Source organism: Pseudopipra pipra, chromosome 3 (assembly GCF_036250125.1).
Source record: "Pseudopipra pipra isolate bDixPip1 chromosome 3, bDixPip1.hap1, whole genome shotgun sequence".
In the NCBI taxonomy this organism is placed as follows: Eukaryota; Metazoa; Chordata; class Aves; order Passeriformes; family Pipridae; genus Pseudopipra; species Pseudopipra pipra.
In genome coordinates, this window is record NC_087551.1 from 11,751,782 (window position 1) to 11,769,329 (window position 17,548).

At 42.9% G+C, this 17,548-nt stretch overlaps 1 protein-coding gene across 1 annotated transcript in view; it reads right to left on the bottom strand.

Moving 5' to 3' along the window:
- The window catches only part of ABHD12 (abhydrolase domain containing 12, lysophospholipase), a 37,933-nt gene continuing 20,385 nt past the window's right edge, over positions 1 to 17,548 (bottom strand). The window contains exons 3-13 of the mRNA XM_064647806.1: positions 15,329 to 15,434; positions 13,050 to 13,169; positions 10,387 to 10,417; positions 7,729 to 7,774; positions 6,360 to 6,489; positions 4,789 to 4,826; positions 4,525 to 4,604; positions 3,629 to 3,711; positions 2,847 to 2,925; positions 2,446 to 2,573; positions 1 to 1,967 (exon numbers count right to left, since the gene is read on the bottom strand). Of these exons, the coding sequence (XP_064503876.1) occupies positions 1,928 to 1,967; positions 2,446 to 2,573; positions 2,847 to 2,925; positions 3,629 to 3,711; positions 4,525 to 4,604; positions 4,789 to 4,826; positions 6,360 to 6,489; positions 7,729 to 7,774; positions 10,387 to 10,417; positions 13,050 to 13,169; positions 15,329 to 15,434 (881 nt within the window). The 3' untranslated portion in view covers positions 1 to 1,927. The remainder of the gene's footprint in view (positions 1,968 to 2,445; positions 2,574 to 2,846; positions 2,926 to 3,628; positions 3,712 to 4,524; positions 4,605 to 4,788; positions 4,827 to 6,359; positions 6,490 to 7,728; positions 7,775 to 10,386; positions 10,418 to 13,049; positions 13,170 to 15,328; positions 15,435 to 17,548) is intronic.

A 17,548-nucleotide genomic window follows, 5' to 3' on the forward strand; every position in this document is an offset into this window, starting at 1 on the left:
TGAAGTGATCAGCAGTCAATGCCTTTATTAAAACTACACCACTTTTAGATAAACATTTCAGTTTAAATTTCCAAGCATATCACTGGCCTACTAACAGGAATGGCGGTGTTGGAATCACCCGCACCAGCAGCTCTCATGCTGGACTCCCAGCTCTGTCCCACAGGGGGAAGGCAGCCAGCCAGGCCCCAGCTCAGGCTGCACTTTGCCCCAAGCCAGCTGCCAGCAGCAGCATTAACTGGAATGTGTATGTTACTCTCCAGAGCCAGGTAATTGTTTCTCTTCTGTCAGTGCAATAAATTATGTTTGATGCACTTGTATTTAAGTGGCACAGCTAGCTTATGAGTATCACGGGTCAGAAACCTCTGGGACAACCACGTTAATGGCAGAATAATCTTGGTACAAGAACAAGCTAGTGTCTCTTTTGCAACTAGTATGAGCCTGCAAGTATAACTGGGATGCATGCTGAGCAGTTTATACTATGCTGTACACCCCTGAACAGACCCTTGAGGCAGCACAATTCACTCTGAGCACTAATGACTAAACCTACAGCACCTGGTACTGTCTGTATAGACTGATGGGTGGCAGGGCCAGATCCTAGTGAGTCAGTGTATGACCCTCTCCCATCTCAGAGCTCTTCAGTGGCATAAACCAGCCCCTGTTCTAGCCTCAAGCAGGGCAAGGACATCCCCAGAACCTCTCCCTATGAGAAAGGCTCACTTCCACTTCTGTCTCCTGGATAATGTGCTTTGGCCATGGCTGTCAGAGGGGCTGAGATGTGCTACTGGGAGTGCACAGAAGGGAGGGGAAGGGAGAGATGGGGAGCAACACCCCAGATTTATTTTTGCATTAAGAACTACATACCACTGCCTGCTTTTAACTACAGTGGAACAGCATTGCTACCAGGGACCAGAAAACTTGACCTAAGGAGTTAAAAAGTAGTTGATGGAAAAAAAAAAAAAACAAAAACCCTTGCCCTTCCCACCAGAAAAGGAAGCACGTGGCTGTCTGGGTGGGTACAGGGAAAATGGAAGACATCCATTCCCACAGCCTGGGCACACACTGTTCACGGAAGGGGAGATCAAACAAAAAAGTAATCTCATGCTTTCTGGCTTAAACACCCAAGTTTGCAATTTATATACATATGTCATTTCAATCCTAACAGGAAGTGCATGTGAAGAAGGGGAGGAGGTCCACAGAGCATTGCAAGATGGGAGCAAAAATGATGTTCAGAAGGAAAAGGGTATAGGAAAGATAAAAGGGCACTAACCTTTCCCATTAAATAGATGTTTCAAATGGAAGAACAAAAAAAAAAAAGCCTTTCATTTTATTTCCAAATGTGTTCAATTACCCCAACACTTGCAGCACATTGTGACTGAAGAGCTAAATAAAAATACCTCTCACTACCTGAATCTTCCACATATTTGTAATTACAGCCACTTACCAAAAAGGAAAGGCAAAACATTTTCTAGAAAGAGAGCACCTCAAACCCAAGCAGGACAACTGTGGTATGGAGATGTGGCAAAAGCCATTCACCTACAAATGAATCTCTACATGATCCAAAACCAGCAGCAATGTTTAAAAGTGAAACAAATATCCTTGGTCATGACACAGTGTCCTAGGAACATCTGTCCTCAGTGGTACCACGTTGGAATGGCCAGACTTTGCTGCGCTGACGTTTTTCATGATTTGGTACTGGCTCATGGGTTGTTATCGCCCCTCCATCCATGTCAAAAAAAGAAGCCAACATCTTCCTCTGCTATCACAGGTGCTGGAGTTGCCAAGGGTACACATCAGGACCGGAGTGGAAATCCCTGACCTTCTCTAATGCCAGGGATGGAAGAATGGCAGACTGACCCACAGGGAGCAGGGAAGAAAAGGAGAAAGGAAGAAAGAAAGGAAAATCTCTGTGCTGACAAGCAGCCATTCTTCAATGATGATGCTCATGTTCAGATTTTCCCAGGAATTCCCTAGGAAAGAAAATGACACAGCAGTGACACTCAGCTCTCCTATACTGGTGCATGTTACACCCTGCAGGTCTTCTCATTCCCCTGGCAAATACTATGGCTCAAGCATTTGCAGCTTGAGCTGCACAGGGGACAGCACTGAACTTTGCTCTCACACCCATCAGTAGTTCCCACTAAAAGAGCCAAGCTGAAGCAACTGCTCTGCAAAGAGCTCCTCCAGTGTATCCAGCTTACAGCAAAGACATGCCACAGGGAAGTGTTCTCAGATTTCTGTGGCTCCCCTTCCCAAAACCTGCCTTGCAAGGAGGTGGAGAGCTCTGACTCTGTGCTAAGCCAGCCCAAGTATCTCACCCACTCTGGAGGCCAAAGGGCCTCTAGCTGCCCAATACACATCTCTCTTACACATGGGTGCACGTCACCATAAGCCCCAAGCCCCAGCCCCCCCTAAGGCAGGGGTGACCCCGGTCAGCCAGGCTGTTACCGCAGTATTCGAGGTAGCTCTGGACTCCTGTAGATGTACTTGTGCCGGTAGCCAAGGTCTGTGTGGAACGGAACAAACTGCACCTTGTAGTCTCGGAAACTCCGTGATGTTGCAGCAATGTTGTAAAGCTGAATGTAAGGGGAGGCAGGTGAGGGTTGTGTGTTACTCCAAACCTGCATCCCTCTCAGGGTTGGGTTATGGGCCCTGGCTTGAGCAGCTTTGATAGCTCTAGCTTCATTTCACTACTGATTTGCCACCTCCAACAGCACAGAATCTGCAGTCCCTTTGGGCTATGTGTTTCTACATACACCTTTCTATTGCTGACTTTTTGCCTGGTTGGGATGTCGTTCTATCCATACCCGTTCCTCCCACCAGATCAGTTTGCAGAGCCACATGTGTACCTTTTTTCCCAGATGAAATGGTACCACTGGATCATCCTCAGCGTGAAGGATGAGCAGCGAACAGGAAATGTATTTCACACTGTAAAACAGACAATGTCACAAAGGCTTAGAGCAATCCCATCGTTCTCTAACACTAACACGTGCATTTTTAAGAAAACCGTAATGACAAACACGTCCTGTGGGTTAAGTGCAATTCAAAACACTTATCTGGGCACCATTCATTTGATCTGCAGAAAATTTACTAATGAAAGGCATCCTCATAAAAACTATTTGCTGCTTATACCAGAGAAAAGTGGCTCAAGACACTGTAAAGCATAATCCCCACCAAGGTCTTCTTTCATTTCACTACTGGAAACTCACAAATCCTCAGACTCTTCAATCAAAGACTCAGTGAAAAGAGATAATGTGATTACAGGCAAGGTGGCTTATGCAAATGCACAGCAAAGAAATCTTCCCAAACCTTTCAGATTCCAATGCTACTGTTTAATGTGTAACATGCACTTGAAAAGCATAAATCACAGGAACCAAGTCTGCATATCCCCGAGTAGTCTCTGTGCTCTCTGTTGCATCTGTCCTTATTAAGAACAATTAAAAAAGAAAGAACTTCACAGTGCAAAGTTGTGTTGCTCTCAGGGCTGTGAGAGTAACTGAAATCACTTCAGCAAGTGTAATGCTGCAACACATTAAAAAAAAAAAAAAAGGCAGTCAGCTGTCTATCCTACTTGATGCTTGCCATAGCTCACTGCAGCCACAGCTGAAACCCCAACAAAGAAGGAACTCACTTCTCATCGTTTGCAAATTTAATTCCACTTGTCGTGATGGGGTCAAGGAAGAACCAGTCAAACCCAGGGAAGTATCTGTATATCTGAGAGGAAAAATGTGCATTAGTGGCAGGCCCCAGCAGGACAGTTAGTTATATGAACAGCAGTAACAGGGCAGGCCATTGCCATCCTGGTAACATCCCCTGCCTGCTGACTGCGCTCTCTGCAGTGAGATGGCCCATGTTTCCACCAGCATTATTTTTCCTCCACTGTTTCAGGCTCATCTTACCAGCCTGCTCAGGAGCAGGCACTTCAGGTGCTTGCATGGTCAAGGTCTCTAGGAATCATGCAGGACTGCTGGAAACAGTCTTCTGGAAGAGCTTTAGCCCAGGGCACCTCAGCCAGCCTGGCTGCATCCCACACCTGGAGTGGGTGTCTGCTCAATTTGCTCCCATGCTGGATGGAAGAGGTGGCCACATTAGGGTGAACTCAACAGGGAAACCACATAAGTGCAAAGGATCCACATGGATGGGGTAGAGACCAAGAGAAGCCCACCTCTGTCACTGCTTTGCTCACACCCACAGAATAGCCTCCTGCAACAGAGAAGCTACAACACAGAAAGAACGGGCTGTTCACTGCTGAGAGCAGAGTCTATCTTAACCCTCCCTAAATTTACTGCCCTTTCTGATCCCAGTTTCTGTTTTCTTTCAGCAGGCTCCATACACGGCTCTGGTACTGCTTATTGTACTAGTGTTCCCAGGAGTTGTATTAAGTGTAGCTCTTTACCCCTGATGTTTATTGATATCACTTCTGCCCCACAAGCCATGCAGTTAGCTCAGCTACAGCACTTCTGATGGTTAATTTCTAAGCATACAATTAATTACATGCCACTAGTGCAAGAGTCACTGTGTACTTGCCACAGAAAAGGGGTGACTTCGTGCCTCCTCCCGTATGTTGGTGAATGGAGATTCCAGTATCAGGGCATCCGGGGGCGTTTCTGAAAAGCCGAAGGCAATGTGCTGAAATGTAGGGGTGCAGATAGCCAACAAGGTCAGGGTCTGCCTTATGAGAGCAGCTGCCACCACAATGCACCAAGAACAGCTTTGTCACAACCCCAAACATATCTGGGATGCCAGCAAGGCCTGTGCTGGGTGGGAAAAGCATCCAGGCACCACACTTACCTCTCTCACAAAGGCGCCTCACTAGATTTGTTGCGACCCTGGAAAGAAGAACGAGCATTTAATTGGCACAGGCCCTCTGCAAAGCATCAGGCTCTGTAGATAGTCAGTGCTAAACGTAAAAGTCAACTGACGTAACATTGACCCTTCACACTATCCAAGATCTGGTCAGCCAGCCCACAATGACTTGGGTTCACACCAGCCTCCCATACCCAACTGTCTCAAATGACATCAGGTGCCTGCATTTCAGTAAGCAAACAAGTCCAAGGAAGCAGCACATCATGCAGCCACACTTGGATGGACCTCCTTTCAGGTGGCTCTCAGGCTTCCAGCATATCCACGGCTGTGTGACACAGCCTCTTACTCACAGACCACAAGGGCTGAGCAAGAAAGAGGGGAATGCAGGGGTATAAGCAGAGGGGTGTTGTGTTTCAGGCAGCTGGAGTGCAGGGGCCCAGGGCTACACTGCAAGGAGTTTCCATAGCTAGGTCAGAAAACAGCAAGGTCTCCCCTATGCATCATCCTAATGGGACAGAGATATTTCTAAAGTTGCTGACTCCTCCAAGCACAGCACATTTCACAAACCTTAAACTCCAGACTGGCTGTAGTCACCAGGGAACTCAGCTGGGGACCACAGTCCCAGAACACTCTGATTGCAGTGTACTGGGAAATGCCACAAGCATGCTCTGACCCAGAAAGGGATCCTGGACTGGGCAAAAAAATTTAGAGGAGGAGCCCAAGGAAAAGCCTTTGCCTTCACTCAAACAAAGTAGGATATTTAGTGCCACAGCAATGAAGACACACTATCCTGAATTACCTCCCTGTCCCTGCAATGCATTTGCTGCATTGCGAGGCAAGCTGTTGTGGGCTCACAGTTATCTGCACAGAGCTCAACTCAAAGGTAACTCTTGTGTTTGCTTTCTGCTCCCCCGCAAATCAAAGAGGTAAGAGCGTGTGCTGCTGGCTGAACACAACTCACCTCCAGACAGTAATGGAAAGGGGGGAAGCACAAAAGGGAAGTTAAAAACATGATGGCAAAGGTACTTGACACTTTGAACTTCCCTGTGTGAGGCATGACCACATAAATGTCATGGGTGGCCAGCAGTGTAGTCACGCAGGCATCTGCACAAGTACTGATTACACACAGCATGTTTACCAGGAGAGGAGTAAAACCTTTTATAAGGACAAGTCACATGCGTATGTGGCTGGTCTGAGACACTCTTTCAGAGTTCCAGAGAAGTCTGATGTTCTGCTCTGAAGGACATGCAGGCACAGGTTCACCACAGGAAGAGATCAGTGCAGTCCCACTTTCTCTCTTTCTGCATTCTGTTATTCTAAGTGTCTTTTCCAGTGTGACCCTCTGGGCAATGAAGGTTCAAGATCAATTGCTGCACAGTCATCCACTGTAGCCCTTCTCACTCTGTAGAGTGCAAAGGGGAAGCTACCCTGCAGAAATTATGCCACAGATGCCAAGCCAAGCCATCCTGGGGATTACAGCAAACAGCACCTTCATCCAAGGTCAGTGTTTAATGTTTTTCAGAAACTGCTCAATTCCACTGAGATTAGACACTTACCCTGTTCCCAGGGAGTGTCCCCATATATAGACAGGGTTGTCTCCACTTCGTGCTTTTATCCAGTCAAAGACATGAAGGGCATCATAGGTCATTCCCCTCTCTGATGGGCTGCCTATTGAATCACCCCAGCCTGAAATGCAAATAGTCCTGCTAAGAATCACAAACTGGTCAGCAAAGCTCTTCCCATGCAGCCCATCTGCAACTGCAAAGGGACCTGGGGCATAGGCAATTTCTGTTCATTTCACTGTGCACCTCTACAGTTTGTGGCTGAAAGCCTTAACTGATCTGTAGTCATTTAATCAAGGTAACTGCTGGCTCACAAGGAGTTTTTGTGGATTTAGTCAACAACAAAATCAAGGACTGAATCTCAAACATCGCTACAATGGTGTTGTTGCACGTACCCATCTGCAACAGTCTGGCTTACTAACCTTCCCTGCTTTTGCATGCATGTAACCAATTTGTAAGCGGAGTCTCTAACAGCATAGGAATTGGATGCCTAGGGCCAAAGCCTAAGCACGTCTCACAAAGCTGTTGCGACATCAGTTTGTCTATGCTGTTCGGTCAGTGCCTTCAAGCAATTTTCCACCCTCCAGAGTGTTTTGGCTCTATCACTATTGCAGCACATCTACACATTGTATGCTAAGCAGCCAGCATCCCACATCCCTTCTGATACCTAATAAGCAGCCAGAGAAGCAGCTGCCAGCAGGACTGAAAAACAGGGCAAGCTCCTACAAATAAACCTCTCCCAGATGTCTTTTTGATAAAAATGCAGTGGATTAATTTCTTTCCTGTATCTCCAGTGGCATTACACTGCAGCCACGGCTTAAACACTAAAAAGGTAGAAAAAGAGCAGCAGATGCCTGACTGCTGGTGGCAGAGTTGCAAAACAGTCATGGCTTCTGCTGAGTATGTTATCAATTGTTAGCAAACCATTTACTCTGTCTTATCTCACTCACAGTAATAGCAAGTTCAGTTCCCTGTGTGACCTCATGAAAGTCAACCAGATCATATCCGATGGAATACACCTAGGCAAGCATATTATATTCCACATGTGTACCTGGAGGGTGCCTCACCCTCTGCTCCTTAGCTCTCTAATCAACAAGCCCTGTGCATGAGGACAGACAGGAGCCAGAGTGCACCAAGCTGGACATTGGAAAGCAGTGCTACACAAAGGCACTGGAATGAAATTTCTGGAAATTCTTTGGATACCCAAAGAGGGGAAAAAAAGGAGCAATAACCACATCTAATTAGCTGGCAGCAAGTTTTATAAAAGAACAGTTTCCATGAGATCAAAAAAAAAAAAAGACTGAACTCTGTTGATTGTACAGAAACATCTAAAGGTGTTTCATAATAAAAGAAGTCCACATACCTCGGTAGTCAAACGTCACCACATGGTACCCGAGGGAGCTGAGAACCTGGAGGGCAGAGAAACACGCAAAAACCCATCACAGACTTTCACACCAGCCATGCTCTTGCGTCAGGCCAACATTATTGACATGTCAACTTACAGCTTTTCAGTGCAGCAGGCACAAAGCTTTCCAAACACTAATCATCTCAGCCCACTGGTTTTACTCCATTTGTTTCCTGGACCTCATATCATGCTTCCTAAGATGTTGATTCTCCCTTTAACAGCTTTGCCCTTAAGATCTGCAGATATCCTACTGTTTCCCCTACAAAGACTTTCATGTTTTCCAGTGAAACAGTACAACTACTTCAATTATATTACTCAAATTGGCATAAATGTAAGCATAACACATAGAAGCCTATTTCAGAATGCTTAAATGTATAGATCCAAAACGTGCAATTGCTCTATTGTGAATAGGCAATCCTAACAAAATCTGTTAAAAGCAAGTAAAAATACTCAATGTTAGATCAACTTACTTTGAAAAAGTGCCTTGGAAAAAACAATGCTAGCATTCCAAGCTACCATTGCTTGATATGAACCTAAGAGCTCTGTGGCAGATAAAAAAAAAAAAATCAACAAAAAGTCACAAAAGGATTAAAATGCTGTTGCTCTTGTGGTCTATGTATGATACGTGATTAAAAAAAGCTATCTTAGTATTATGCTATTTATGTGTAAATATAAAAACAACATTTTATTTCTAATGTAACTGAAATCTTAACAGCCTGAACAATTACTGTTACAAATTCAGATCTCATTACCACAGGGGAAAAAAAGAGGAAAATAAAATAATGTAGAGAAGAGGCGTGTTCAGATAAGTTGGCAGCTCAGCTCCCTTGCTGAGAGGACTATGATGGTGATGGTTTCTCCCTCTTCCCTGATGTATCCATCCAGGGCTAATTTTCATATATTTTGGACATGCACTGGATGTTTCTCTCTCGTCATTATTAGAAGCACCAGCAAAAACGACAGCGTCCAAGCCTGTTTCATTCTGCTGGAATAAGGACGAATTTGGAGTTTCTGGAGTGGTACATAAAAACATTACCCTGATTTTGTTTGTAACACTACCTGCGTGAGAACTGTTACTATTTGCATTGAAGTTACGGCTCTCCCATGTAATTATAGAATGCTTAGCAAAAGTAAAACAAACCTGGTTGTTAGACTACATCTGCTTGGCATGCAACATTCACTACCTTCAGGGTTCATTGCGCAACGAGTTGGACCTGCAGCATTGCAGCTGGGCTAGTGTTTGTTGCAGTTTTCTAAATAACACTCCTAGTTGTACTGGGACTATCGCAGTGTGCAAATGAAATGACACCTGTGAGCTGAGCATTACTTCTAAAGGAGTAGTAAAAATATTAGAAGCACCAGCAAAAATGACAGCATCCCAGCCTGTTTCATTCTGTTGAAAAAACCACAAATTTGGAGTTTCTGGAGTGGTTCCGGTAAGCCCATGTGCGTGTTCACGTATGAGTAACTGACTGAAAAAGACAAACTAAGCAACTTGCCTGGATGTTCTCAGAAGCAAAGAATACCACACTCGGGAACAGAAACTTTGTGTTTCAGTAAACTGTGTTGTCCATATGTGTACACACAGAAACACACTGAGTATTATGAAGCACTGCTACTCTTGTCCCTCAAAATCAGAAACAATTCCTCTGCCTGTCTTGGCCAGCATAAAATGCATTGCAGCATAGGCTGGCTCCCAGAAAAATGACCAAATAGATCACTATACATGGCAGTCTCGTCAAACAATTTTCTGCAAATCAGCTCATCCTTTTTTCTTAAAGGAAATATAACCTGCCTCCTTGGGGTTGCCAAACAGTATTTTCTAACCAATCTGAATTTAAAAAAGACTTTGCAGCAGGGGATCTTGTATTGCATTGCAATAAAACTTTATGAGTGCCAACACTGACACAAATTATAAAGAGAAGGAAATGATAGCTAAATCCCCAGGAAAAACATAGACTCAGACCCCTCCGAAATGAGCCAGCAAAAAGAATTACAGCTCTTTTAGAAACACAATACGAGGTCAAGAAATTGTGTTTGAGAATTTCAGCCAAAAGAGAGTTTAATAAAATACATTACCCCAAAAGTCACTAGACAAAACACTCAAAGCAACTGAGGCTCTTGTTCTTGCATAACAGACCATAGTGCTACATCTGGGAAATTCATTAGGTTTTGTACAAAACCTTCTGCACTGGAGATGGCACCACTCATACAAATACACTGTGCCATGAGGAAGGAGAAAAACCAAACTGAATACTCTTAAATGGTATCTTAAATTAGTACACTACGTTAATCAGTCAAATTGTGGCTGCAATTAAATAAAACTTTTGATTTTTCCAATAAACTATGTTGTGAAAGTATTCCTGTCAAAGAACCTGATTACCTCAGTTGGATCTGGCAGTTAACATCAGCAAATAGAAGACTTTTCAAGTATCTTTGAATATGCGGAAGTGTGCTCACAGCTTACCTTTTCCCATACAGGCTTCCTATTTAAAGGAGACTAAGAGCCCCAAGGTCTGTTCCTGTTGGTAGTGGGCTGTTATGAGCAATCTTCTCAATTATGTGCACATCTGATGTGTTAATGCAACTGTTCGGACAGCACACACAGCCACTTACCTTGTAAAGCTCCACACGGTGATCCCCTCCTCTGGCAAGAGTGATTCATGAAGAGGAGGAAAAAAAAAATGAAAACAAAACAAAAAAAACAACCACATGTGAGCATTTAAGTTTCCAGAAACATATTTTCCCATTTGCCTCAGGCAATTTAAGACAAACATGCCAAAAACAAGAAACGCCATAACTGCTTCGTCACAGGCTTCAAGGAGACAGCAAGGCTTTGCTGAGCTATGCAGGACATGATTTTGAAGTCAACTTCTCCCTGTAAACCTTGCCTCACAGCAGGAAAAGATGAACTTTTCCACCCAGTCTCCTATCCACCTTTTCCAAAGACTAAAATATATCCAAAAGAGCCTGTCCCTGTTGGCTTTGCAGACCCTGAGCTCTTGCCACCAGTGTTGCCACAGCCAGTAGCCCCTGCTCTCCCAGGTGTGATGCTGGCAGCAGACTTCATGACATTAACCCAATCAGCTGGTCCTTGGATTTTCTCACCTGGCTCCAAACACAGGGAAAGAAGGGACATGTGCAAAAGACTGAGCAGAGAAAAACAGAGTTGAATACTGTAAATAAGTTCAGGAGAAGAATCTGCTTAAAGTTTCGGGGGTTTATATATACAAATTCAAACCTAGACAATAAAATGGAAAGGAATGTGAATGTGCCATTACATTAAAATATATGCACAAAATGAAATGGCTATTCCACATTCAAACTTTAGTCTAGTATTGATATAAGAGTAAATTTACTCTTGCATTTATATGAAAGTTCTAAAACATTCACACTATGACTGTTTTGGTCAGTGCAGCCTCTAAATCAAAAAGCCAAATCTCCAGACCTCCCTCTAAGAAAACATGCACTTGCCAGCCAAAAAGCTGTCAGCTCCAACTGTACTATAAAATACCTAAGGCAGTCAAAAACACTCAGGGCAAAATGCAAGGGGTTGCTTGTAAGTAATTTTGAATAATACAAGCCTGAAGAAGATGATCCACTTGCTTGAAAAGTCACCTTTGACATGCACACATTGGTGACTTTTCATGCTTTCCTCAAAATGTAACAGAGGAATTTTTTCTAAGGGGACCAAGTAAACAAAACATTTTTGCCACAGCCCCAGATCACTCAGGCAAACTAGAAAGCCAAGGTAGTGCCTTTTACTTATGGTTAATGCAGCCTGCACCAGTAAAGCAGCCCAGTAAAGCAACAGAATGTGCAGCATAGAAACACACAGCAACAGATATTAAATCTGAAATAGCAGCGCCAATGCACCTCCAGCTTCTCCAGTACACAGAGTAAAGCGAAATGTGAAATGTTACTGATTCATAGCTCAGTACTTTATCTCAGTAGCACTTGGGGGAGCCAAGAAGTAAATCTAATCAATACACACACAAGAGAGATACTGGTCCCAAACTGCCACCATTAAGCTGCAGAATAGCTTCCATTAGTGTAATTTGTTACACCCAATAAAGGCAAAAAAACAAGTTCAGCAGTATTTGAAAAATAATGCTACAATTTGATTAAACCTTGTAATGCATGGCTAAAACAGAGTTCCTTTACATCATGGAACTTGTTTTTCTGCAACGTTTCTGCTCTTGCAGAGTATCTGTGGGCAGACATCAGCTTCAAAAGAACAGGCACTGGCACTCAAAACTCAGAAGGTGGTTGATACTCTTTTGTAAAATGCATATTTGTAAGGAAAAAGACCATGTTCTAATAAACGAACAAAAGTTCTGTAACACATGGAGATGTGGCAGTAAGAACACCGTGCTGAGAAATATCCAAGAAGCTTCACACTGCACTTATGGTTTCTAGCATCCAACAACAAAGTATAGAAAACTATCCTACTACCTTAGCTGATACACAGTCAACTACAAAATTACAAATTTTAGAGATGCTCCTGTTCCAGACAAATGTCCTCTACATATGCAATAATGAAACAAGATCAGCACACGACCATCCTCTTTCCTTCTGATTTTCCTTCCTCTTAATGTGTTCACTACTAAAATAAACTCACGAAAGGAAGTGGAATGTTTATTTAATGTTTGCAAGTAACATATACAGAAGCACTAATACTATCCCATGTCTCAATTCAGAAACTACCATACTGAAAAGTACTTCTCACTACCTGATTTAGAGAGGGTCACAGCCTCCTGGTTTCTAGCAGAGGATACAAGGTAAATTACAATATCAAATATCTCTGATAACTGCAATAAATCAATATTCAATAAATGTTCTATGAAATGATCCCTCCCCATAAGTACCTTCTTTTAAAAGGAGAGACACCAAACTGATTTTAGATTTTATTTTGGTTTTAATCATAAAATAGTTTGGGTTGGAAGGGACCTTTAAAAGCCATGTAACCCAAACCTCCTACAACAAGCAGGGGGTTTCTTCAACTAGATCAGTTTGCTCAGAACTCCATCCAGCCTGACCTTAAATGCTTCCGGGGATGGGACATCTTCCACGTTTCTGGGCAACCTGTTCCAGCATTTCACCACTCTCATTGTAAACATTGTTCCTTATATCTAATCAAAATCAACCCTCTTTTAGTTTAAACCCGCTATCCCTTGTCCTATCACTATAGGCCCTAAGAAGATTTTCTCCATCTTTCTTAATGTGCTGAAGGTGTGGCAAACCGGGAAAACACATCACAAAACTGTTTTGTGCCTCACCTTGTTCCCGCATTGCCGTGCAAGTAGAGGATTACAGGATGGCTGGAGCCCAAAGCCTCTTCAAACCACAACTGGTCCTTCCCTCGAGCATTCTTCCATAAGGCTGCAGGGACTGTGTGCCTGTATACAGAAGGAAAATTTACATTGTCTGCTGCTACTCAACATTCAAGTGTCTGCCACTTGAATTTTGAGTTTTTCTGATCAACTCATTAACTCAGGATTACACACCTCACACACACTTTTCATAAAATTGTCATGATTAGCTGACAAACGGCCAAATTTAAAAGGCAGTGGCTATAGTTTATTTCTATATTTTCATCTCCATCACCACTGCCTTCAAAACTGAGGTCTGTGCAAGGCATCAAACTTCACAGGCAACCCCAAAGCACAATTACCAAACTTCCTGCTGCTCTGGAGAAATCTCAATTCCTCAGCTTTTATGGCACTTAATTACTTCAATTAACATACTTATACACCATAAACAAGATTCACTGCTAGGTCAGCAGATGTTCAGAATAATCAAAGTCAGCTGGGTTTGGAAAGAATGTTCGGTGAGTAAGAAGCATATCTGACTCTACAGCCAATCTGAGGAAAAGGAAGAGCTCAGGGTATGATGAGAAGATCATGTGCTTTGTTTTCAGACACAAGGTTCTTGAAGGTATAACATTTTAGCTGAAAAAGCTACAATCTAGAAGAGCCAGGAATTTTTAACTCACAGCTGTTCTTCTGTAGGTAATGTAGCTGGGCAACCTGCTAGAAAGAATTCAGCACTGGTGGAACGAAAGAGGAATGACAGACTGAACAGAAGGTTAGATAATTACTCTAGAATACAAATACTAAAAGCAAGTACATGCCCCAAACCATCTCAGTTGTTGAGAAGGGGGCTAGCTTACAGCTACCAGAAGTAACTTAAGTATTCACATGCCTTTCTCCTTGACAGACAGACAAACTCCCACCTATCACACTATCCTCCCAGATAAAAAGCTCAGAGACAAACTAACACAGGGGGAAAACAATGTAAAAAATCTACTTGCATGCATGCAGTCAGCGGATACTGAGTTCTCAAGGAGGTAAGAAGCCTCAATAACTGTGGGACTCACAAATTCTCCAACTGTTCTACCCCAAGACTCTTGCAAGCCTATGAACAAAGCAGGCTAAGGACTTTGTTTCAGAAGTATACCAAACACAAGACCTACACTGGCATTAAAAAGCAAGGTTCAAAACTTTTCTGAAAACCTCTCAAAAAATCAAGAGAAATGACATAAACTCTGAATTGCCACCACAAGTTGGAAGTTTTGTTTCAATAAAGATACATAGTATGCTTGTAAGGGAAATAAAATACTAATCTCAAAACTGCAATACAAACTTATTTAACATCTTAAGAGGTGGGATTTTAATCATCCAAGTGAAGAATGAAACCACTATTTATCCACTACCCTGGAAAGACCGAAGTATTCAAGTTTTAACTATGTCTTTCATCAAAATTTACTTATAGGAAAGGAACTGTCTTGATGTAGTAGGATATCACTATCCCATTCAAAAGGTCATACACCCTGTGAAGAGAAAATCTTTACTTCATTAGAGGACATATCAAAGGTACACACACAACTAAAAACTCCAAATCCTACAGCTTACAGATCAAACATCATTGGCTGTATTAAGGAACACTGCCTTCCCTCCATACCTGATCTTGGGTAACAAAGAGCTAAAATGAATTGTCCTTGCCTGGGACCAGAAAATCATCTTTGTGAGAAAGGAATGACAGGTGAACTCCAACACTGTCACTTGTTTTGTTAAGAGAGTAAACTGTGTGTTCTGCTCTCACCCACTCTCCAAATCTTACATATGTTTTATACACAGAATATTCTTCCTCCTACTCTGAACACTTTGATCCTCTTTTCCTATCTTCCCTCACATCTATTTTGCAAAACAAAATATGAACAGCAGTTGAATGACAAAACGTCTAACTCCTTGTGTCTTGCCTGATATGGAGGTACAATCTTTGTAGTAATGCAGACCTGTAACCTTTATGATTCCAAATTATGAAGTTTCTCTGAATGCACAAGTTGTCCGACCGTAATTCATGCATTACTGATCCAAGTTCAGATGAGCTCTAGATATTTGCATACCTTTCAACCTGAACTTGGTCACTTGGCAGATGAAAATACAAACATCCACAAATGAGAGCATGCATAGCAAAAAGACTGGATAGGCAAGACTGAGAACAAAAAGAAGGATAAAGATGCATGGCATATACTTCACAGAATAGGCTTCCTTACCACACTCCGATGGTTACATCCTCCTCTGGCTGCAGGTAATAATTACAGGTATGGTTTAAACCTTGATCCTGTGGTCTTTTCAAGTCAATGAAATATGGGACCCTCACTGAAACGATAAAAAGGATATGAAACCTTTTAATTTTAATTTTTACCTTTATTTTCTTACTGCTTAACCAAGGCACTGGAGAGTTTTACAAACTGGTCCATGGTGCTGGGAAGATCTTATTCTTTTTGTGTAAAAGGATGCACTGGCTACAACTGTGATTAAAACATAAATAGCAAAGAAAGTAAGTTAAGAAGACACAAGCAACCATCAAAAAACCAAGGAGCAGGCTAAAATTAAGAGAAGGTGGGAGAGACAGACAAAGCTTCCTCTGATATGTATTTAATCATATCTGTCCAGTCTGCATCAATGGGATGGGTTAGCTGATTTGGCAAACTTATGATTCAGTTTTTTCCCATAAAATTGAGCTACACTACAGCAGTACCAGGAAGTCTGTCTCCTTGAAACTTAGTGGCATAACAATGAACATACCAAAGCTTTTGTGCTTTTGACATAAAAAGCAGCACTGACAATTGTGACAGTCAAATCTCACTTCACTGTCTAAAAAAGCATTAAACTTTACATAAACATGAAAACCGAAGCAGAAGACAGCTGATGACAAATCTGGACCCTCAGACTGCAAATCTATACCTATGCAAGTCTGTTTGCTCATACGCAAAAGCATGTGGAAGAGTCCCAGACAAACCATGCATGCCACCAGAGACCTGTTGGGCGACTGTGCTGTCACCACAGAACTCAACAACACTCTCACAAGGGCAGTGGATGCTCCAGGAGGACGGCAAGTTCTGCAGTTGAAGTCTGGACAGGCACACAAGTCACTTCTAGCAGTGCTCTGGGAAAACTATTCAACTTCTCTGTTGCCTGGATTTTCCCATTTGCAAAATCTCTTATGACTTTCTTGCTAGATTTTGTATGACGAAGACACGAATAGGAACATACCAGTGTTAGTCATAGGGGCCAGGGAAGTATCTATCTCAAAGCAAGAGAAAAATATAGAGGGACAGGCAATTTTTATGTATGGCACTTATCACTGGCATCTATTCTATACACAGACAAACAGATCATCATCAGAGTCAGACATCCCATGGAGATTTAGCACATCAAGGATGTTTTTAGTCGCAGAGGTATTTGGCATCAGTCACAACATATCAAATGATAAAAATCACATGATTTATAAATCATACTGATACACTAAATCTGACCTAGTCTGTATTTATGCTTGTAGAAATCTCATTTTTCTGAAGACCTCTAGGAGACAGCTTGAGATCTCTACCCACATGCCCATGTATCTCATAACCTAGTGTTGAGGAAACTTTCCTGTCTGACCATTCAGGACCACTCTGGCAATCACACTTCCACCACTCCAGACTTTCACCATTGGGACTAAAGCCCACAGTGGGCAGCTCCAGTGAACCCACAGGCGCCCTGTTTGACTCTCACCTCACTGCCAGATGAGTCCCCCTCACCACTTCAGCCCCAGGTTTCTTGTAGCAGAGTCCCACATGTCTGGTTCCTCAAAGTAATTTAACTGTGGTGACACCATAACACCTTGAGCTGGTGTACCCAGGGAGGGACACCCAAAAAATGAATCCCCAGGATACTGTACCTTCACAGTCTGTACACTTGCTCCAGTGGTGATATTTAGTCTGGGGTCTTCTCATTCATTGGCTCCTGCAGAGTCTCTCAGTGACCAGCCACCCCCTGGCAGGCACCATAGGTCTCTGTGCCCTTTGTCAGGCAAAGGGTCAACACCAGGTCATGGCCACTTGCTGGGGGCTCCTGACATTTCCCCCCACCCAGGGCATAACCAGCTACCTGCTTACACACTAGCTACCTGACAAACTGTGTTCCTCTGCAGTGGAACAAATCCAGACATTGGTTTGTTGGTAACAGTGGGAGCACAGCTACCAATTCATCTTTAGTACCTCAACAAATGGAAGCACTTTTTGCTGAAGCTCTGTGATACTGTTTTGGAAGCAAATCCCGAACTACACAGGAGGAGAAAAAAGATGGTTGAAGAGTAGTAATTTACACTCAAAAGATTAAAATATGACAGGCCAAACCCTACACCACTCCTCTGAAGGAGAAACATCATTCTCCAATGCAGAAGAATTACTCAATATGTCAAGGTATTTCTAATGCATGTGTTAGAATGC